This window comes from Rhinopithecus roxellana, chromosome 17 (genome assembly GCF_007565055.1).
Source record: "Rhinopithecus roxellana isolate Shanxi Qingling chromosome 17, ASM756505v1, whole genome shotgun sequence".
Taxonomy (NCBI): Eukaryota; Metazoa; Chordata; class Mammalia; order Primates; family Cercopithecidae; genus Rhinopithecus; species Rhinopithecus roxellana.
In genome coordinates this window covers 106,863,933-106,886,367 of record NC_044565.1, presented here as the reverse complement: position 1 = coordinate 106,886,367, position 22,435 = coordinate 106,863,933, and the positions used below count along the sequence as shown (strand labels likewise).

The 22,435-nt window shown below is 38.6% G+C and overlaps 1 protein-coding gene across 4 annotated transcripts in view; it reads right to left on the bottom strand.

Moving 5' to 3' along the window:
• The window catches only part of LOC104666650 (E3 SUMO-protein ligase RanBP2), a 71,377-nt gene that overhangs the window by 10,080 nt on the left and 38,862 nt on the right, over positions 1–22,435 (bottom strand). The window contains exons 16-25 of one of the 4 annotated variants that reach the window (XM_030920765.1): positions 22,096–22,275; positions 21,926–22,009; positions 17,986–18,121; positions 14,021–14,115; positions 10,902–12,983; positions 7,655–10,724; positions 6,718–6,795; positions 3,854–4,024; positions 3,143–3,235; positions 2,679–2,857 (exon numbers count right to left, since the gene is read on the bottom strand). In XM_030920765.1, coding sequence (XP_030776625.1) covers positions 2,679–2,857; positions 3,143–3,235; positions 3,854–4,024; positions 6,718–6,795; positions 7,655–10,724; positions 10,902–12,983; positions 14,021–14,115; positions 17,986–18,121; positions 21,926–22,009; positions 22,096–22,275 — 6,168 coding nt within the window. Of the gene's footprint in view, positions 1–2,678; positions 2,858–3,142; positions 3,236–3,853; positions 4,025–6,717; positions 6,796–7,654; positions 12,984–14,020; positions 14,116–16,460; positions 16,589–17,985; positions 18,122–21,925; positions 22,010–22,095; positions 22,276–22,435 lie in introns of those variants that run through there. The other 3 variants (XM_010368768.2, XM_010368775.2, XM_030920766.1) reach the window with 3 other exon arrangements.

The following is a 22,435-nucleotide window of genomic DNA, read 5'->3' as shown; positions in this document are numbered from 1 at the left end:
TTTCAAAGGGAACTGAGAACTTGGGCTTCTGGAGAAGATAGAATAAACACACTTCACCCTATCTCTCCTCAAAACCTACAACTAGAAGCCTAGACTGAAACATACAGAGCACCTCTAAGAAGCCTTGGAAAGGTGGATAAAAACAGGAAGAAAAAGGACCTTGGGACCAGAGAGAGAATCTGGAGGTTAAGATCCACATGGAGTTTTCCTGCCACTCCTATAACCCAGCCTGGGTGCTACAGCAGCTAGAAAAAACTGGAACTGCCAATGGCACAATGTCAACAAAACAACAGACTCTACTTTCTTCTCAAGTACACATGAGGCATTCACCAAGACAGACCTCACATTTATGAGAACTGAAATTATTCAAAATGTTTTCATAAACCATAAAGGAATTAAACTAGAAATCATTAAAAGAAAGATATACGGAAGGAAAATCACCGAATATTTGGAAATGGCATAGTAGCATCTAATGTACAGATCACAAAGAATGTCTCAAGGAAAATAAAACATTTCGAACTGCATGAAAGAAAATACCACATATTAAAACTTGCCAGTTGCAGACAGGAAGTGCTTAGAAGGAAACTTACAGTATTAAATACTTATACTAGAAATAAAGAATGATCTTAAATTCGTAATTTAAGCTTTTTTTAAATTAAGAAACTAGGCCAGGCACAGTGGCTCACGCCTGCAATCCCAGCACTTTGGGAGGCCAGGGCAGGAGGATCATTTGAAGTCAGGAGTTTGAGATCAGCCTGACCAACATGGTGAAACCCCATCTCTACTAAAAATACAAAAATTAGCCATGCCTATAATCCCAGCTACTCAGGTGGCTGAGACATGAGAATTGCTTGAACCCAGGAGGCGGAGGTTGCAGTGAACTGAGATCATGCCACTGAACTCCAGCCTGGGAGACAGAGCGAGACTCTGTCTCAAAAGCAAAAAAAAAAAAAAGAAACTAGACAAAAGAGCAAAATAAACCCAAGGCAAGAAGGAAAGAAGGAAATAATAAAGAAGAGAAATAAATAGTATTTTTTAAAATTTAAGAATACTCCAGACATGGTTTCATTGGTGAAAACAGCTCAACATTTAAAGGGAAAATGGCACCAAGTCAACACACTCTCTTCCAGAAAACAGCAATACAGAAAATGCTTCTCAATTCATTTTATGACACCAGTATTACCATTTTTTTAAGAGGTGGTTTCACTATGTTGTCGTCCAGGCTGGAGAGCAGTGGCTATACACAGGCACAATCATAGCGCACTGCAGCCTGGAACTCCTGGACTCCCGAGCAATCCTCCTCCTCAGCCTCCCAAATAGCTGGGACTACACACAGCTACACACATCACTGAGCCCAACCAGCATTACTCTTACATGGAAAACAAAGACAGTTTCAGAAAACTACAAGTATCCTGATAAATATAAACCCAAAAATTTATAACAAGATTTATGCAAATTGAATGCAACCACATATCAAAATTATACCCTGACCAAGTGAGGTTTACCCTAGAATGCAAAGTTAATTTTCTGAACATTTGAAAATGCAGTGTCATTCACAGATTTAATAAAAAGAATCACGATTGTATCAATAGTTAAAATTTTTAACAAAAAGGTAAAAATGTTAGGTGATGATGTGTCAGTGTAGATTCATCAACTGTAACAAATGTATAAGCTTTTCTTTCCATAGAAATTTTAGAATTCACTTATGTATATCCATAAAGATTTCCCGGCCGGGGACGGTGGCTCACGCCTGTAATCCCAGCACTTTGGGAGGCCGAGGCGGGTGGATCACAAGGTCAAGAGATCAAGACCATCCTGGTCAACATGGTGAAACTCTGCCTCTACTTTAAAAATACAAAAATTAGCTGGGCATGGTGGCGTGTTCCTGTAGTCCCAGCTGCTCAGGAGGCTGAGGCAGAAGAATCACTTGAACCTGGGAGGCAGAGGTTGAGGTGAGCAGAGATTGCCCCACTGCACTCCAGCTTGGTGACAGAGCGAGACTCCATCTCACCAAAAAAAAAAAAGAAAGAAAAAGAATTCCTGGAGGGGTTTTGACTGGTATTGTATTAAATCTATAGATGAATTTTGGAAAATTGATATTCTAGTTATTTTGAGTTTTCCAATCCAGGAACAGTATACTTTTCCATTAATTTAGATTTTTTATTTCATCAGTGTTTTGTGGCTTTTGGCATATAGCTCTTGTGTAGAACAAAATTAAAATTCCTTATTTCCCGGCCATAGCTGATTAGACCCCTCAACCCATTTAGTAGCCACAACCCATTATTACTATTTGGTAAGAACATTCTAGGTCAGGCGCAGTGGCTCACACCTATAATCTCAGCACTTTCGGAGGCCCAGGCGGGTGGATCACCTGAGGTCTGGAGTTCAAGACCAGCCTGCCCAACATGGTGAAAACCCGTCTCTACTAAAAATACAAAAATTAGCCAGGCATGGTGGCAGGCGCCTGTAATCCCAACTACTCGTGAGGCTGAGGCAGGAGATTCACTTGAACCTGGGAGATAGAGGCTGCAGTGAGCCACGAGCATGCCATTGTACTCCAGCCTGGGCAACAAGAGTGAAATTCTGTCTCAAAAATAAACAAATAAGAACATTCTAAAGTTTACTGCATCAACAAAAGCAATGGAACTAAAAGGAATATTTATTAGAGATATTCTTACTTGAGCTTCCTGAACTTTTTGAAGCTCTGATTGAAAGTCTTCCCCATTTCCATTGTCTTCATCAGTATCACTACAGACTCCACAAAAAAATGTAGGTGGAAGTTTTAACGTATCTGCTTTTGCCTTCTCTTCAACTGTCGGTTTCTTTTCCCAAACAATAATACATTCTTTCTCATCATCTGAAAAATCAGTACAACACAAGCAAACGAAATCAGATGAAGCCCAACTTCTCTACAACAATGGTAGTCATCGATATAATCTACAGACCCAGGTAACAAGACCTGTACATGCTAATGAAAAACAAGGACCACCCAGAAAAGAGTATTTTTCACCTAATGTTAAAGTATTTTAAATCACCATGGGTATAGTAAAATTGATAATTACAGAAATTATCAGACTAGGTTATTCCTTCTAAATAGAAGACTTGTTAAAAGCAGTATAAATGTCGTTTACATTTAACATACCTGCTGTATTTTCTTCCAAGGGTCTACATTTTTCTGAGCCATCCAAATACAGTTTTCCATTAAGTTTCTTGACAGCAGTTTCGAAATCTTCATCTTAAAATACAATTGATTAAAAGAATTTCTAGTTAATTTTGGGGGGTTTTCCTTGCTTAGGGACTATCTCCAACTTCACCCGTTCTCCCTCTCCCCATTTGAATTACAGTCATTTTTGCCAATTTTGTATCCTTAATACCTCTGTTACTGCTAGAGCTTTAGCTCAGCCTCTCATCTTGTTTGAGCTGCTCTCATTTTAACTCATCTTCCAATCTCCTTGTCCCATAACCCAATACTGTATACCACTGTCCAACTGATTCTATTGAGACTTTTATTTAACTGCCCAGCTTAAAAAATGGCATACAAAGTTTTCCATTGGAACCTTGTCTGCCTTATCTCTCTCTTCCACATCTTTAAGACTCCAGCAAAATTATGATTATTTTAAATCCCCTCAAAACATGTGCCTGGCACATTAGCCATCCAAAAAATGCTTGCTCAATGATCACAGTCCTTTTGATCCTTATATCCATTGACCACTTACACATACATTTAGGGTGAATATACCTGCAAGGATATTAGTGATAAGTTCTAAGAGGCAGGCTTAAAACAATTACACCACACTCCCAATTTTACTAGGATTAGCAGGAACACAGTGTTTTTGAAATAACAAAAGTTTACCATCCTCCTCTTCTTCACTAACATAATCTGGTCTATTCTTGTAGCAGAAGAAAGTTGGAGGAAGTTTCAGTTTGGTTGCAAGGGCTTTCTGCTCAGCGGTTGGAGTTAGTTCATATACAATGAGAACATCATCATCTGAGGGAGAATCCTCAGGTTTTTTCTTCTCTTTTGCTGTAACACAAGTCAAAAAAATTGACAAAGATAAGGTATTAGGTATTGACATTAATACTCTAACTGAAAATAAAAACCATGGAACTTGTCTGCAGGTTAAAACAGCATACTGATAAAAAATACATATACTTTGATGCAGAGATGTACGATAATCATGAATTAGAATTAGCATCCTGATTTAGTGTTCTACCAAAAACCCTTAGTGAACACAGAATCTATTTAAAACCAAAGAAAACAAAAAAGTCTTGTGTTTACTTAATAGTTATTGAAAAGAATTACTACTAATTTCTAGAATTTAAAAAGGTTAAAAATTTGAAAGTGTTGCCTAACTATACTTAGCATACAGTAGGTTTATGAAAATATCCATGCATTTGCAGCAACTAAAAAACATCTTAAAGAAAACATAAGCAAGTATTAGTAGACATATGAAACTAATGCAAAGCCAATTGTAATTAGTTCCTGTAAGGAAAGTTAACAATTGCCAAGAATGGAAGGTGATTAGAGTTGCATCTACTTTGTCTACATTCAAGCATGATACTAGATAAAATTAAACAAAAACTGTTACTCTATGGTTAACTAACAGTATAAAATCTAAGACCATTCATATGGCTGAAAACCACCCATCTCTAGCCACCATCAATGCAAAGGGCAAAAGAATTAGAAAGAGAAAAAACTTCTATATGCAACCTGTTCTGATCTATTAATGTAAAGAAGAATTTCTGGCTAAAGGAGTTTAATAAAGCCAGCCGGTCAAGAAGCATGCCATGTATACCAACTGGTGACAGGGAAACATTCTGAGAGCTATACTGTCCAATATGGTAGCCTAGCGACATTCTATTAAAACCTTACAAGGTGGCTAGTCCAAATCAAGATGTGCTAATAATAAGTATAAACACACACATTGGATTTTGAAGACTTGGTGAAAAACAATAATGTAAAATATTAATTTTTATGTTAATTAGAAGTTAAAATGATATTTTGGATATGAGTGATATCAAATATATCAATAAAATTACTTTCATCTGTTTCTCTTTTTAACTGTTTCTTTTTATTCTTTTTAATATGGCTACTAGAAAATTTATTTATTTAATTTATTTGAGATGTGGTCTTGCTTTGTCACCCAGAGCTGGAATGTAGTGATGTGATCATAGCTTACTGAAGCCTGGAACTTGTGGGCTCAAGTGATCCCTCTGCCTCAGCCTCTCAAGTAGCTGGGAGTATAGGCACAAGCCTGCACCAAATGACAATTTTAAATTACATACATGGGGCCGGGCGCAGTGGCTCAAGCCTGTAACCCCAGCACTTTGGGAGGCCGAGACGGGCGGATCACGAGGTCAGGAGATCGAGACCATCCTGGCTAACACAGTGAAACCCCGTCTCTACTAAAAAAAAAATACAAAAAAGAAGCTGGGCGAGGTGGTGGGCGCCTGTAGTCCCAGCTACTCGGGAGGCTGAGGCAGGAGAATGGCGTAAAACCCAGGAGGCGGAGCTTGCGGTGAGCTGAGATCCGGCCACTGCACTCCAGCATGGGCGACAGAGCAAGACTCCGTCTCAAAAAAAAAAAAAAATTACATACACGGGTTATATTTTATTTCTATTGGATGACACTGCTCTGGAGAACCAGTGCCCTTCCTTTCACAATGTTAAATTTGTCCTTCTCCTTCATTATAAACAAAAACTTAGTATCATTTCCTAGCTAGGAGAAATAACAGTACACCATAAGATAAAGGTTCTTGTTCCACTTCTGCTATTACTCAGTAAAGACACCTTGGGTAAATGAGATAGCCTTTCTTAGCCTCAGTTTACTCATGTCTAAAGTCTTCATTTCTAAGATCCCTTGGGACAATGACATTATCAGATTCAAAACAGAATAAGGCTCTTTGTTCTACAGTAGTGTACAGACACATTTGTTCTTAGGTCAGGGATTCCTAACCTAGAGCTCACAGAAACTGTATGCACGTATACATCCACTTTTAAGTTCACACTTTTCGTATTTCTCAAAGACTGTATCTTTAAAAATACAAGAGTAAGAGCTACCTTAGCCAGTAATAAAACTGGTATACTTAAAAAAAATCAGAGATTGTTACTTTATCATTGTACTTGTTTGGCATGGCTAAGATGTGTTACTGGTCACTAATGGTGAGATTTCACTTCCCTAACCTGTTCTAGAAGGCCTTCAACAGATCCCACTTCTTGTTCCACTCTAGTAGCCACACTTCTAAAAATCATCTGTGCAACATATATAATACACAAGCTGTAGAATGCTGGCTGTTAAAAATGGGGTCCATTTTCAAATACAACATTTTTCTAAACCATGCACAAAAGAACAGCCCTACAGGGACACTCTTCCATACTGTATACATGCCGTTGCCAATACATTTGAATACTGGCAGACGTTAGTGGCTAAAGATAAACATTAGATAAAACACAGGTCTTCACTGAGCAGACTTGAAATAACAGAGTAATGAAGTACATTACAAATCAGCATCCCAGTATATTTTAAAAAACAAACCAACAATAAAGGATGTCATGCCACCAGTCAAAAGGTACTTTGCCTAAACTGGCATTCTTTAACATGCATGTTGTAGTGTTAAGTACTTAATTTCATACAGCCACAGTTATTAATACTTTGCTAAGGGCTACCAGCTGCTAAAAACTGCTGTTATCTCATACTGAGAATGCTAGTTCTATACCTTTGCTCTCAGGCTGTGAGGAAGGGGTGCTAGTCCAAAAGGCCATGGGATTAGATTTAAAAAGGCTAAAATTAAATCCTAGAAAATAAAGAATATTTCATTTTTTAACATTTTGGGAAACAAAATGAATATGCTTTTAAAACATAAAAAGCCAGAATCCCTCAATTTAGACCACCAATCTGATTGTCTTATATATTCATTTACCCCTGTAGTTTCATTCTTTGCTCATTTAATAAATGAGCAAGACTAACATACAACATATAAAATGAGAACATCTCAGTATCATGTTTTTTTTTTTTTGAGACAAAGTCTCACTCTGTCACCCAGCCAGGCTGGAGTGCAGTGGCATGATTTCAGCTCACTGCTACCTCCATCTCCTGTGCTCAAGTGATCCTCCTGCCTCAGCCTCCTGAGTAGCTGCTAATTATAGGCACGCACCACCATGCCCGGCTAATTTTTGTATTTTCAGTAGAAACAGGGTTTCACCATGTTGGCCAGACTGGTCTCGAACTCCTGAGCTTAAGTGAGCTGCCAACTTCAACCTCCCAAAGTGCTAGGATTCTAGGCGTGAGCCACTGTGCCTGGCCTCAATATCATGTTTTCTGAGTGACAAACTGAACAAATGAAAATGAAAACTTTAAAAAAAGACTCACGTTAACGCGCATGATTCAAGCATGAGTCCGTACACTGTACTGAGTTCTTTTGCTCTGCCCTGGCATGATAGAAGTATCTCCCAGTTACTGAAATGTCTTAAACTAAGTTCTGTTGCTCTTTGAAACCTCACCGTGAACTTATTAAGAGAGAAAAATATATTGCTCAAATATTTTGGGGGTATTCACAAAGCATCGTTTATATCCCAACATTAGTATCCTACAAAGTGCATCAAGCTAAACATTAAAAGAAAAATTGTGCTTAACTTTAACAACAAAGTACTTACCCTTTTCTGGTGTTTTAAATGTGTAATTGATTGAAGATTCTTCCGTTGGAAAGGAAGCAAAGAGATTTTTGACTTTGCTATCTGAAGACTGTTCGATATCAGAGTTTTTTGACAGTTCACATTTGTTAGGTTCCACTTTGCTTTCAGATCCACTCTGGGCTACTGAACTAGTTTCGCTATTGTTACTTTTCAAAGGTGCATTAAAACTAAATCCAAACAAAGACCCAGTGGCTGAACTGTTGCCAAATGCAAATGGTTTTGATTTTTCACTACTAAAAATGCTTTTAACAGACTCTGAACCAAATACAAACTTTGGAGGAGAAACCACTGCTTTTGTTGTTGTTTCAGATGTGCTAGACACTTCAACTTCTGAAGTTGCATCTGCTACATCATCACCCTGAATAACATCTGTCCTCTCTCTTGTGGTCTCTTCTAATACAGCTACAGCAATTTTGCCACATGGTGACTCTCTGGGAGTGCCTGACCGAGAAACATGAGGTGTTATCAAAGAATCTTTTTCCTGGGCTGTTTTTGCTTCATCAAAAATTTTCTTAAATGAGTCTGCAACATCCTGTAGTTTAAAACGAACAGCTAAATGCTCTACTTTTCTTTCTCCATCTGCAAAATCACATGCAGTCCACACCCATACTCTTTCTGTCCCTTTCATATTTTGCAAAGTCATGTCTGGAGTTATTCTGTGATTGGCACAAAGTTTTAATACTTGGTCCCTTCTCATCACTATACGAACTTGCTTATTATCATAATTCTGTAAAATCTTTATATCACCAATGCCCCTTTCTTTCCACTGACCAACATCTTTATCGTATCTGTAGAGTTTCGCCCTGTGACTAAAAACAACTTGTTCATTTTCCTCACCACTGGATACTTCAACTAGATCAGGTAAAGGAACAACAGGTTCAAAGTACTGTCCATCTCTCTCTTCTTCTTGAGTAACATCAGATTCTTCATCAGTGCCAACTGATGTCCCACTCTGATTCAACTTGGCAGGAGACTTAGATGGACTCAAAGCAGATTTAAAACTGAAGTTAAATCCTGTTGTTGACTCACCAAAGCGGAAAAGATTTTTTCTCACAGGGCTACTTGCCACTGGAGAAGCATGTACTGAGCTACTACTAACACTATCATCCAAAGCATCTTCCCTTAAATCATAGTTATCCCATTCTAATGTGGGCCCAGTGTTTTCGGGATTGGGTTTTATTGTTGTGTCTGAGGCACTGGCAGAACCTGTACCTGAATTCTTATTCTCTTCTTCAGTGACTTTTGCTTGATCATTTGTCAAAAATGTCTTGAAATCTTTCAGTCCACTCTTCATTTCTTCAGCTCTCTGTATTAACTTGGCAGCTCTGCCAGTATCTACAAGTTTATGGGGAGTTTGAAGTGGTATGTCTAACAGGAGCCGCTGGCATTCCTCAAACTTCTGCTTGAATTCTTCAGCCAGCTCCGGTGTTTTAAATTTTGCTGCCAACTGCTCTAGTTTGGCATCACCATCAGAGAAATCACTGGCTAACCACATCCATGCTCTGTCTGATCCAGAGAGAGGCTTCAGATTCATCGTAGTCGTTATCCAGTGATTAGCACACACTTTTAGTACTTGTTCTCTTCGCATCAGCATTCTTAGTTTGCCATTGACCTCATTTTTGAGAATTTTTAAGTTCCCCAAGCCCCTTTCTTTCCACTGACTTATCTCAGCATCAAACCTAAACAGTTTTACCCGCTGTGAATACAGAACTTTTTCATCTTCTTCTCCTGTTACAAGTTCTACTTTTTCAGGCATTTGAACTACTGGTTCAAAATGGATGTCATCGCTGTCCTCAGTCTTATAGGCATCATCATCTTTCTCAAAGTCACCAGAAGTGTTTGCTTTATCGGCCATTTTACCACATTGTGATGAGAATAATTTTTCTCCAGCACCTGAAAATCCCTTGAAATTGGGGTCTTTTTTGCCAAATTGAAATCCTTCTCCTGAGGTTGATTTTGCAAGATCTGCAAATGTAAAAGTGCTACTTGTTTGACCAAAAATCACACCACCACCATTCTTCTGGCTACTAATATCCTGAGTCTGGAAGCCAGAATCATTTTCAAGAGGCTTTTCACTTTTCTTTTCTTGATTTCCTGGTTCCGAAATGCCAAATTTAAATCCATCAGCAGACACAGGGATGGAAAATCCTTCTTTGGTTGACTTAAATTCTGTATTAGAAGAACCCTGAAACATAAATGAAGGTGAATTTTCTTGATCCACATGCCCAAATTTGAATCCTTGCTCTGTATTGCCAAACTTAAAAGCTTTTTCTGAGAAATTACTTTTAAATCCTGTTCCCACCTGACTTCCAGAAGAGTCATGCAACTTAATTTCTGAGCCCAATGTGAAAGCTGAAGGAGCTTCTGCAATAGGTTTATGAGTTGGTTTAGAGGCATCACAAGCTACACATGTTAAAGAAGAACTCTCATTTTGTACAAAGCAAACACTACAATCCCACTGTCCTTTCTTGATGAACATTCCTTCAAATCCACTCTTTGGAGCCTTGCTTACCTCCGAAGAGGCAGGTGTTGAAATTGCAGTTGTCTGATTTTGTTTACTTGGATACTGACAAGCAATACATTTGGTAGCACTGGCTTCATTTCTTACTAAGCACATACTGCAATCCCACTGTCCTTCCTTCTTAGTGAACATTCCCTCAAATCCACTCTTTGGAGCTTTGCTTGTCTCTGAAGAGGCAGGTGTTGAAATTGCAGTAGTAGTCTGATTTTGTTTACCTGGATTCTGACAAGCAATACATTTGGTAGCACTGGCTTCATTTCTTAGTAAGCACACACTGCAATCCCATTGTCCTTCCTTCTTAGTGAACATTCCCTCAAATCCGCTCTTTGGAGCCTTGCTTGTCTCTGAAGAGGCAGGTGTTGAAATTGCAGAAGCAGTTTGATTTTGTTTACCTGGATTCTGACAAGCAATACATTTGGTGGCACTGGCTTCATTTCTTACTAAGCACACACTGCAGTCCCACTGTCCTTCCTTCTTAGTGAACATTCCCTCAAATCCGCTCTTTGGAGCCTTGCTTGTCTCTGAAGAGGCAGGTGTTGAAATTGCAGAAGCAGTTTGATTTTGTTTACCTGGATTCTGACAAGCAATACATTTGGTGGCACTGGCTTCATTTCTTACTAAGCACACACTGCAGTCCCACTGTCCTTCCTTCTTAGTGAACATTCCCTCAAATCCGCTCTTTGGAGCCTTGCTTGGCTCTGAAGTACCAAACTTAAAAGAGGCAGGAGCTGGAAGAGAAGTAGATGGACTTGGTTTATCTGGATTCTGACAAGCAACACATCTTGTAGCACTGGCTTCATTTCGCACTAAGCATGAACTGCAATCCCACTGTCCTTCCTTCTTAGCAAACATGTCCTCAAATCCACTTTTTGGAGTTTTACTTGTCTCTGAAGTACCAAACTTAAAAGAGGCAGGTGTTGGAATAGCAGTAGCAGGTAGACTCTGTTTTCTCGGATTCAGACAAGCAGCACATTTTGTAGAGCTCCCCTCATTTTGTACCAAACATACACTGCACTCCCACTGTCCTTCCTTTGTAGAAAAAACAGATCTGAAGTCACTGTTAACAGGTTTAGGAAGATCTCCCTGGCCAAATGTAAATGAAGCTTGATGAACAAATGAAGATCCACTTTTGTTAGCAGATTTTGTATTCTGACACGCAATGCACCTAGATACAGTAGGTTCATTTCTTACTAAACAAATACTACAATCCCAGTGACCTTCTTTCTTTGGAGTCATCAGTGCAAATCGATCTTGAACATTCTCTGGGCCAGTTTTAGGAGTAAAAACAGTTTCAGATAATGGTGGGCCAACGAGTTCTTTATTGCTTGGGTTTAGATTTTGGCATGATACACATTTCTTAGCAGTTGCAGCATTCTTTAATGAGCAGCTGTTACAATGCCACCAAGACCCTTCTTTCTTTCCAACTTGAAATTCAAAATTCATGTTTCCAGCATCAGATTTGCAAATATCCTTGTTATCATGACTTGTGGGTTCTTTTACAATTCTGATAGCCTGATTTGATGCTGTGGCTACATTTGTTCCTGGGGCTTTTAAAATGCTCTGGGCTTCTTCAAACTTGCACTTAAAAAGTGCTGCTTCCTCAGGAGTTTTGAACCTAATAGCAAGTTGTTCTGGTTTTGGCGACTCATCTGCATAATCAAGGGCATGCCATACAAAAGATCTGTCTGATCCAGCATTTGGTGTCAATTTCGTATCTGGACTGATGTAATGATTTGCACAGATTTTCAACACTTGCTCTCGTCTCATTAGAAGGCGAATTTTACCAGATGTTTTATGCCTCAGTATTTTTACATTGCCAATCCCACGTTCCTTCCATTCTTTGGATTCTACATCAAAACGGAACAATTTCGCACGGTTGCAAAAGAATTCTTCTTCATCTTCCTCACCAGTTTTTACTTCAATCTTATCAGGAAGAGGTACTACAGGCTCAAAGTGAGGACCATCATCATCATCATCCCCATGGGCACTTCCTCCATCTGTCTCATGATTCTTGTTCGCTGTCTCTAAAGTGGGTGTTCCAAATACTGATTTTCCTGGACCATGGAAAGTAAACATATCATCACTTCGCCGAAAACCAGAATTCTTTTGCTGAGTTGACCCTATGTTTTCTGTAAATGAAATTCCAGACACATTTTTGCTTCCAAAATTGAATGTATTTCGAGGCCCAATGGTTTGACCACTAGGAATTGGTTTGGGTCCACTATAGCCATCTCCTTGCAAGGGTTTATCTGAAGTCAGGAGACCTAAAAGGCTTTCACTGTTACTGTAAGCTGCAGGAGGGGGCTGTGTCACAACCTGCGGTGAGGAAAACGTGAAGTCACCATCATTTGATTTGAAATTTGAGTTGAATTTAAAAGGAGGTGGCTGTGTTGTGTGTGCTGGTGTTGGCAAAGATGGCCTTATTCCTTCACCTGGCATGGGCTGAACAAAATTAGTTTTCCCAAATTCTATAGTCTTAGATTCTGCAGATCTTGAAGCATGAGCTGCAATTGGAGGTTTTGTGAAATATCCTGGTTCTGGCAAAGGTGGATTTGTGCTTGTCTGCTGAACATTGTAATTAAAGTAATCATCACCCCTGGGCGATAGAATTCCTGTTGCAGGAGACTCAAAACGCAATGCAGGAGGACCATACATCTCCTGAGAGAACATACAAGCAGATGAGCTTTGCACTGGTGGTGTGTGCATCTGTTGCGGATAGGCATAAATATGCTGTTGGGGTGGAAGTCTATTCATGCCATAGACTGGGCCCTAAAAGACAGAAAGTTAAAACATTTTGTAGATTGTCTACAAAACTACAGATAACTAAATGCAAACCAATTCTCACAAACTTCAAACATGAATATTAAGTGAAGAAGATATCATTAGGGGATGTAGTACACATCATTAACCCGTTTATGCCAGAGGCTGCAAATTTTCTATGTGAAAAATCAGACCTTGGCAATGACCTTGAGCAGTAAGATATAAATAACTCCCATAAGCTTCGTGTTCCAATAATGGAACACCAGGCATAAATAGATTAAGAGAAAACCACATTACTACAAAGATACTTGCATATATACTTGGCATATAATGAAAATTAATTACAGCATCTTAAAATCTACAACTAAAGTCATAAAATAAATACCATCTTCATTCCTAAACAATTTATCAAATGATGTTAATAATGATGATGATGATGATGATGATAACATTTATTGAGCATTTATTAATGTGCCAGCTGGGCACTATTCTAAGCACTTTACATTATTATCTCATTTTAATATCCTCAAAAACCCTATGAATTAAGGTATTATTATTATCCTCATTTTACATATGAGGCAACTGATGCATTGAGAGGTTAAGAAACTTGCCTGTGGTCAAAATAAGCAGAAGAGCAAGGGTCTAAACGCGCCCCAACACTCTGTCCTCAAAGCTATCACATTCAACTACCACTGTAATATTGAGTCTTCAATCAATTTTTATATATATAGCTGTATCAGGCCTGAAAGTACTTACCACACAGTGGGTCAGGGAGGGCACTGTAGTTCTATTTCTGTTAAAACAGAATGATGAAGGATCCACCACTACCACTCCCATTTTTAAAATATTCTAAATATTCACACTTATTGTAACACAAAAGGTGACTAAGAAGTATAATTTCTATATCTGCAGATAAATTTAAATTATCTACATCTTAAGGGACACAAAAGTTTTAATACTGAACTGCTTTCTTGAATTTCTTTGAAGGAACCCTAAACAATTTAAAAAGGAAATAATTATAAATGTATAAATTATTCCTTTGTTACCTTTGTGGGAGTAACATTAGCTGCTGGTCTGAGAAGATACTGGGAATTATATGCTGGTGACTGACTATAATATACTGAAGGGCCAGTAGTTGCAACTAAAAAAAAAAAAGAAAATAAAGAAAACACTGTTAAAGTCTATACTACAGTTAAGACTATCTAGGCAAGAGCTATAAATACAAAAACAATAGAAATTAAAGAAAGACGTAACTGCATAAATTTTAAATTTCTGTACATCAAAATACACCAATCAAGGAGATTATCAAATGACAAACTAGAAAAAAACTGCTAAATATGACATGAAGAATAAGAGAATAGCATCGCGTGATCAACAACAACAACTACCTCACAAGCATTAAAAAAGGAATAAAGAAGAAAGTAGCTGGTGCCTTTTCTAAGAAAGATCAGTATGATGTGGAATTATGGACATTCAGTCACAGAAAGGACGTAAGGAACCAAGATGCCATCTGATGGTCAATGCATTTGAAGTGGGTCTAGAAAATCTGCAGAAAGACTAGGTTGTATTTTGTAAACTAAAGCTATTACTGAGAATGTTCAGCTCAAAAATCACCTGACAAATTCATGGAAAGGATCTCACAAATAACACAAAATGTGTTCCTTGGCTTAAAACAAAAAGCACATCAACACTCATGCTGATGTAAACTATCTGCTCCACCTGTTCTGTGTTTTACCAGGAAGCCAAACGACTAGAAGGCAAAACTACCAACAGTCATTTGCTTGAACTGTTTTATGATAGTTTTACCAGAAAACAACCAAACGACCTTTTATGCCTGTACATGGAAGAAGAAACAAATTGTGCCAAGAGGTTCCAAACAATTGCCTCTGGAAAGCACTGAAAAATCAAGACCTAGAAAAGGCTAGCCAGAAGCCCAAATTTGATTTTGGAAACCTAATAGAGGTGAGGATAGCTATTTGGAAATTACTATAGGGAGGAAGCAGGCACAGAACACAGAACAACCTGACAGAAAATGGCCCAAGAATCTTAAAGTCTTACAAGATGTCTGTCTGCATGAAAGCAAAAAGAAAAAATAAAAAAATAAAATTTTAAATTAAAAAAAAAATCTTAAAGTCTGAAATTTAAGTAGGGACTTTAATTGACTACTGACTCTAAACTGTGGGGAAAAAAACTAAAGAACTCTAATAAATCTACTAAAAGTAATCTAATTTTTGAAAGCACCACATGAATAGATAATTTAGGAAAGAAATATAAAAGCCTCAAGGGCCGTGTTTTTGAAGTGAGCCTTGAAAATCTGCAAAATGACAAGGCTGCATTGTGCAAACTCAAGCTATTATGAAAATGTTCAGGTCAAAAAACTTACCTGACAAATTCATGCAAAGGATCTCACAAGGAACACAAATGTGTTCGTTTGCTTAAAAAAAAATCACATTAACACTCATGGTGATACACAAACTCTTCTCCATCTGTTTTGTGAGTTTTACCAAAGAAACCAAACAACTGGAAGGTACCCACGTTGAAGATGGCAAAACTGCCAACAGCCATTTGCACGAACTGTTGAGCATGGCTAGTATTAAAAAAACTTAAAAATTGGTATCACTTTTGTTCCTACATATTGGCAAAGAATTTTATAAACTAGTAAGTCAGCATTAGCAAAAGTGCAAAGATGGCACTATCAGATACTAGTGGTAAGAACATAAACTGAATATTTCGAATACCCTACAAAACTAGGACAGTGTCCTAGAATTTGTAATGGCATAAACCAGAAACAACATAAATGAAGGAACACAATTTACAGTACTTCCATATGATGGGATACCACGAACTCATTAATATTTAAAAACATTTACGTTTAAAAATGCTCAGAACTAAAGTAACATTTAAAAAACAGGGTAGCTCATCCACACACAACATACTAACACGGTAACAATCTCATAAAAAAATACTATATGAGGGCCGGGCGCGGTGGCTCAAGCCTGTAATCCCAGCACTTTGGGAGGCCGAGACGGGCGGATCACTAGGTCAGGAGATCGAGACCATCCTGGCTAACCCGGTGAAACCCCGTCTCTACTAAAAAAATACAAAAAACTAGCTGGGCGTCGTGGCGGGCGCCTGTAGTCCCAGCTACTCGGGAGGCTGAGGCAGGAGAATGGCGTGAACCCAGGAGGCAGAGCTTGCAGTGAGCTGAGATCCGGCCACTGCACTCTAGCCTGGGCGACAGAGCGAGACTCTGTCTCAAAAAAAAAAAAAAAAAAAAAATTACTGTATGTATAGAGAAAGAACCAGAAGGAAATGCTCTCAAATATAAGAAATGTTAATAAGGTGGTTAGTTTTTAGTTTTCTTCAACCTGTTCAGTACTTCTGAGTATCTCCTACGAGCTTATTAATCTTTAATTTTAATCATCTTATTTTAAAAAAATAAGGACCATCTTGATATGTTTATTATTAAGGAAAAAAAATCTATGAACACAGGAACAGAAATCAGGAGATCTTGGCTCTCCCCCTTTCAGTGCCACAAAGCTGTTCTGTGAACCTGTAAATAATCCATTTGGAGTCTCCATTTTTCTCAATTGTAAAATGAGGATGTGCTGTTTCTATACATTTCATAGGGTCATTGCAAGAATAAAATGAGACAATGAGAATGTTGTATTTATATGCTTGTAAAAGAACAGAAGACCTTTTATACCTGTACACAGTAGAAATGGAAATCATGACCCAAAAGGCACCAAATAACTGACTGTACACAGCACTAAAAAAGCCCCAGAAAAGGTCAGCCCGTTTGTTTATCCTCTTACAAGGACCTATATGATGCGTAAGGTTAAGTAAATAAGGTTTGAGTGTTAGACATTTCATATACTTATCTATGACTTATGACATTTAATAAGCTTCACTTCACAAAGATTTTCTGTTATTTTGCTTGTGTTGAGAAGATACCATCACAAAAGGCTAGTGGGGCTGCCTTAACTACATGAACCATCACACAAATGTGCTCATCTAAACTAGATTTTATTCTAAATCTTTCCTGGGCTAAAAAGAGAGAAAAAAAAATGTGCACTACTACCATTTCAGGAATCTGTCTTACATAAAAGGAACATTTTTTGTTTTTTTCTGGCTGCCTGGGAGAAATGTCTTATACTGGCCAAGTGCTTTGGAGTTACACCACTGGAGTCTGAATCTTGGTTCTATCAATAACTAGCTGTATAATAATGAGTAAGTTACCTAACCTTTCTTTATCCATTTCCTCATTTATAAAAAAGGGATTAATAATGGTACCAGCCATTCTAAGTTACTGTAATTAAATAAAATTACGTTCACAAAGCACTTTTGCACATAGCCAACCCACAGTAAACACTATTAGTAACCTTAGTTCATTAACTGTTTACTGTATACTCTAATAAATGTCTGATATACACCCACGCCCATCTGCACATACACAAATGCTCATAGTAATTATGTGAGGCAAGTATTATCTCCACATTTCAAACAGATTAACTTACACAGCTATTACAGTGACAGAGCACAACTTAAAAACCCAGTATGATTCAGGTCCAAAGTCCTTTTCTTTCTTTATGTAACCGTAATATTTCAAATTAAGTAAGATTTCCTATATAATGTCCTGCCGCTCATCATTATCATCAAAATAATTCCCCAGAGGTGTAGGTTCTTAATTAAGCATTTCTTAGTGCATAACTCTATTCATTAACATTTTTCAATTTAAGGAATAATCTCATCTCAGACAGCTTATCTGAGGTGTGGATTAAGGGTTCTTTAAGCCTTTATATACACGTGATCACATACAGCTCATCTTTTCTGCTTGGGGTTATAAAAATCTCAGTAACACTAAATACAGCTTTTGAAGTAACATATAAACAGACACTGACATGTATATTAACAAACATATATAAACAAGGTGATTTCATAAGTTATCTACTTAAAAGAGGGAAGTAAAGCAGTTTTACTAAAATATGCGATTATCCACTTGCCAGCTCACCTGTTAGTGGAGCCCCATGAAATGTCTGTGACCCCTGATACCCATCAGGCACTGAGTCTGGTCCATAACTCTCTGTGGGCCAACGATGAGGGGATGCTGAGTTACTGCTATTTAGTTTCAACTCCTGCATTTCTTTCTATTGGAAGAAAAAAAAAAATCAAATAATTTTAAACATTTAATTATATCATGCCAGAAACAGTGCTAGGGAAACTTACTCTTTTAAATTTAAATAACTGATTTTTCTTTTTTAGTTTTTTTTTTGAGATGGAGTCTCGATCTGTCATCCAGGCTGAAGTGCAATGGCACAATCTTGGCTCACCGCAACCTCCACCTCCTGGACTCAAGCAATTCTCCCACCTCAGCCTCCTGAATAGCTGGGATTTACAGACGTCAGCCAGCACACCCGGCCAACGTTTTGCATTTTTAAAGCAGAGACGGGGTTTCACCATGTTTGCCAGGCGAGTCTTGAACTCCTGACCTCAAGTGATCCACCGCCTTGGCCTCCCAAAGTGCTGGGATTATCGGTGTGACCCACCATGCCTGGCCCTGATTGTATCTTTTTTTTTTTTTTTTTTTTTTTTTTTGAGACAGTGTCTCGCTCTGTCCCCAGGCTGGACTGCAGTGGCGCTATCTCAGCTCCCTGCAAGCGCCGCCTCCTGGGTTCACCCCATTCTCCAGCCTCAGCCTCCCGAGTAGCTGGGACTACAGGCACCCACCAACACGCCCGGCTCATTTTTTGTATTTTTAGTAGAGATGGGGTTTCACACCATGTTAGCCAGGATGGTCTTGATCTCCTGACCTCGTGATCCGCCTGCCTCAGCCTCCCAAAGTGTTGGGATTACAGGTGTGAGCCACCGTGCCTGGCCCTGATTATATCTTTTGAAAAATCCTATTTGCCAATGAGTTCTAGGTACCCTGGTGCCGATTTTTTTTTTTTTTTTTTTTTTTTTTTTTTTTTTTTTTTGAGACAGAGTATCGCTCTGCCCCCAGGCTGGAGTGCAGTGGCCGGATCTCAGCTCACTGCAAGCTCCGCCTCCCGGGTTCACGCCATTCTCCTGCCTCAGCCTCCCAGTAGCTGGGACTACAGGCGCCCGCCACCTCGCCCAGCTAATTTTTTTGTATTTTTAGTAGAGACGGGGTTTCACCGTGTTAGCCAGGATGGTTTCGATCTCCTGACCTCGTGATCCGCCCGTCTCGGCCTCCCAAAGTGCTGGGATTACAGGCTTGAGCCACCGCACCCAGCCCCTGGTGCCGATTTTAAAATATGATTCTTAATTCGTTAAAACTTTATCTGCTCCCATTTTCATTCCTTAACACAAAACCTAATTCGTTAACTCTCTCACCTAAACAAATAACCTCTCCTAAATGATCATACCTTCGTTTCTATTCTACACTTGCCTACATTAATCTTTCCGACATTCACCTCCAGCCAAGACAATTCCCTGCTCAAAAAAACAAGTAACTTCAAATTAAACTTCTTTCCCCAACTTTCACAGTCCTCTAACATTACACTGAACATCTTTTCAGTGTGTTCTTTCTACACTGCTTTACTTTTCTGTCCATCTGGACTACTTGACATTCCAAATCACGTCCCCAAACTAGCTTTTCACTTAACCCCGTGCTGTAACAAAATACAACTAATTCTCAAGGTGATGTTCAAATGCCCCACCCGGAAAGGGAAAAAAGTAGTAGCTGCAGAGAATTTATTATGTATATGATAATATGTCCAATGCACTTAAACTCTTAATTTTTATGCTGTCTACACTGTTAGGTAAACAATATTGGCTCCTACCTTAAAATGAGAGAAAGGGATGCAGGGAATAATAGCTGGAATTTGAACCAGATCTGACTCCAAAAATGTTTTCTTAACACAACTCTGCTGCCTTGACAAGATGGCAGATAAATACAATGCCATCTAGTGTAGCTATGTGGCTATCTGATCTCTGCTGAAGAAAACTAAATGACAGCACCATACCCAACCCTAGAACCTACAAAATGTCCCCTTACAAAACAGACACTTAACAGGAAATTCTTTCTTTTTCCAAAGAAACTGTAGTGGTATCAGAAAACAGGTAAAGTTTGAAAAGTTTCAAGCCCCGGAATCTGACCAGTTGTAACAAGTGAGGTCAGAGACAGATCTAGCATGTCTGCTTTCTTTTTCTACAAGTGTTTCAAATAAAAATTTCCCAGAAAGACCTAACTATGAGGTTCAAAACTATCTCAAATTTTCAAGCTAAATAAAATTTCCCCCACTCATTCATCTACAGTGCCTAATCCAGATGCTACACACACACATCCAAGAAATAAGAAACTAGTGGAATCGCTTGGAAACCTTTATGGTCACTGTTGGTATCCGCACCAGAGCTGTGAATTTGCAATCACTGTTGTAACTGTAATTTTTAACATTCAATGTGAACTGGCTTCAGTAATTCTCTCATTTTAAAGATAAGAAGCCAAACAGTCACAAAGGAAGTGACTGGCCCAAGATCATTAATTAATGGCAGAGTCAGTACCAGTACCAAGCTTTTCAAGCTCATGGACTAGTGCTCCACTATACTTCCAAAGAATACAATGTCGGTACCCTGAAACCTGTATGTTAAGTCAAAATTGTATGTAATTATCATAGGCCACGACTACACAAAATTAACATTCAAAATTTTGGTGCAAATTCAAAAATGTCTTCCCCACCAAATAGTATTCTCTTAAGTTGCAAGCACTGCTGATCACACTGTAATAATCACCACATATCAGCATATCCTCGGTGTAACTTTAGAAGTATGAGTAATTTAGTTCTCGCCTGATAAGCATGAAAGAACATACTTGTATTTCCAATTCCAAAAAAGTCAAACTCCTTTGAACCCTATTGTTAAAATGAGATATACATACGTAACTATTTCCTTACATAATTAAGTCAAATTCACATGGAAGTATTAAAATACAGTAAGACTTTTTGAAGCTCAGACCACTTTTAATTCCTAGCTATAAATTTGAAATGCATGTACTCCACAGTTAATCTGGGAATGAACTCATAGACCAGAATATGATTAGTACATTGTAGTAGTTGAATCTCTCAGGAACCTTCTCTGTGCCAGGAATTCTAATATTTTAAATAAAACAGTCTCTACCTTTGAAGGTCTCAAATTTTGTGGAAGATGAGGAGAGAGACACATAAAGTACTTTCAAAAATATGGTAAAGGGCTGGGCGTAGTGGCTTACGCCTATAATCCCAGCACTTTGGGAGGCCAAGGTGGGCAGATCACCTGAGGTCAGAAGTTCAAAACCAGCCTGGCCAACATGGTGAAACCCTGTGTCTACTAAAAATACAAAAATTAGCCGGGCCTGGGGGCGGGTGCCTGTAATCCCAGCTACTCGGGAGGCTGGGGCAGGAGAATCATTTGAACCTGGGAGGTAGAGGTTGCAGTGCGTCAAGATTGCACCATTGCACTCCAGACTGGGCAACAGAGTGAGACTCCATCTCAAAACAAAACAAAATATGGTAACGGGTCAAGACTGAGGTATGTAGGCTGGGCGCAGTGGCTCACACCTGCAATCCCAGCACTTTGGGAGGCAGAGCCAGGAGTTCAAGGCCACCCTGGACAACATGGCAAAATCCCATCTCTACAAAAAATACAAAAACTAGCCGGGCATGGTGGCGTGTGACTATTTGTAGTCCTGGCTTCCCAAGAGGCTGAGCTAAGAGGCTCTCTTGAGCTAGGAGGTTGAAGCTGCAGTTAAGCTGTGGTCATACCACTGTACTCCAGCCTGCACAACAGAACAAGACCCTGTCTTTAAAAAAAAAAAAAAAAAGACAAAATGTCCCCTTGCCATACTATTTGGATGGCAAGGGGACATTCTGACCAGCTTCAGAAAAAAAGCAAGGGAGTGGCCAGGGAAGGAATCTTGGAATAAAAAGTACAGCTAGAGACATTAAGTAACTTACCTTAATGGCCTCTACTTGTTGGCAAATCATTTTCAGTAGAGAATTCTGATCTTCTGCCCATCGAGGTGGTGTTCTGGGAGAATACTAAAAAAAATAAAAATAATAAAACAGTATTTAAAACACTTAGAAACATATTTCACAATGAAATGATTCATTTCTTTCCTGTTTACCTTATAACTTTTACTTGGTGATAGTGAATATTTGGTAGGAGACGGTGTAGAATGTTTTATTTCTGAATCTGCATTTCGCGAAGAACCGTTCTTATAAAGAGGACCTCCTTCACTATAGTCTTCGAGTTCCTGCATGACTGAATTAAGCATCTCTTTTACAGACTCCAGGGGCACAGGCAACTAAAAATAAAAGACATTAATTAACAGCTTTCATTTGCAAAAAATTCCAAAAGTAAAAACTTTAAAATGATATATTTACAGTTTTGTCATTTTAATAAGCACTTTATACTTTAATAATATATGTGAAAGTGTTTTTTAAATTATCTTTTTCTGTTGTTTT